Source organism: Penaeus monodon, chromosome 32, assembly GCF_015228065.2.
Source record: "Penaeus monodon isolate SGIC_2016 chromosome 32, NSTDA_Pmon_1, whole genome shotgun sequence".
In the NCBI taxonomy this organism is placed as follows: domain Eukaryota; kingdom Metazoa; phylum Arthropoda; class Malacostraca; order Decapoda; family Penaeidae; genus Penaeus; species Penaeus monodon.
In genome coordinates, this window is record NC_051417.1 from 3,225,346 (window position 1) to 3,225,576 (window position 231).

Below are 231 nucleotides of genomic sequence, written 5' to 3' on the forward strand. Positions count from 1 at the left end.
GCCAGGCCAGAGACCCCCGAGACGACCTCCGCCCACTCGGCCAGCCCAGAGCCGGAGGAGCCCGCCCTCGCCGCCCCAGCCACTCGGGCGGAGATGTTCAAATCACCCCTGCAGAAGGCGGAGTACCTCAATGGTGAGTGGGTCGGCGGGCGGGCGCTGCGGGGCTTTGCCAGAAGCCGCGACATTCCCCTGTTCTGTGGCGAGACAACTCTCGTCTAAAAGGAACAAGTC

At 66.7% G+C, this 231-nt stretch overlaps 1 protein-coding gene across 1 annotated transcript in view; it reads left to right on the plus strand.

Moving 5' to 3' along the window:
- LOC119593357 overlaps positions 1-231 on the plus strand; it is a gene marked incomplete at its 5' end in the record, with an annotated part of 3,683 nt that continues 3,452 nt past the window's right edge. The window contains 1 exon segment of the mRNA XM_037942282.1: positions 1-133. Within this exon segment, the coding sequence (XP_037798210.1) occupies positions 1-133 (133 nt within the window).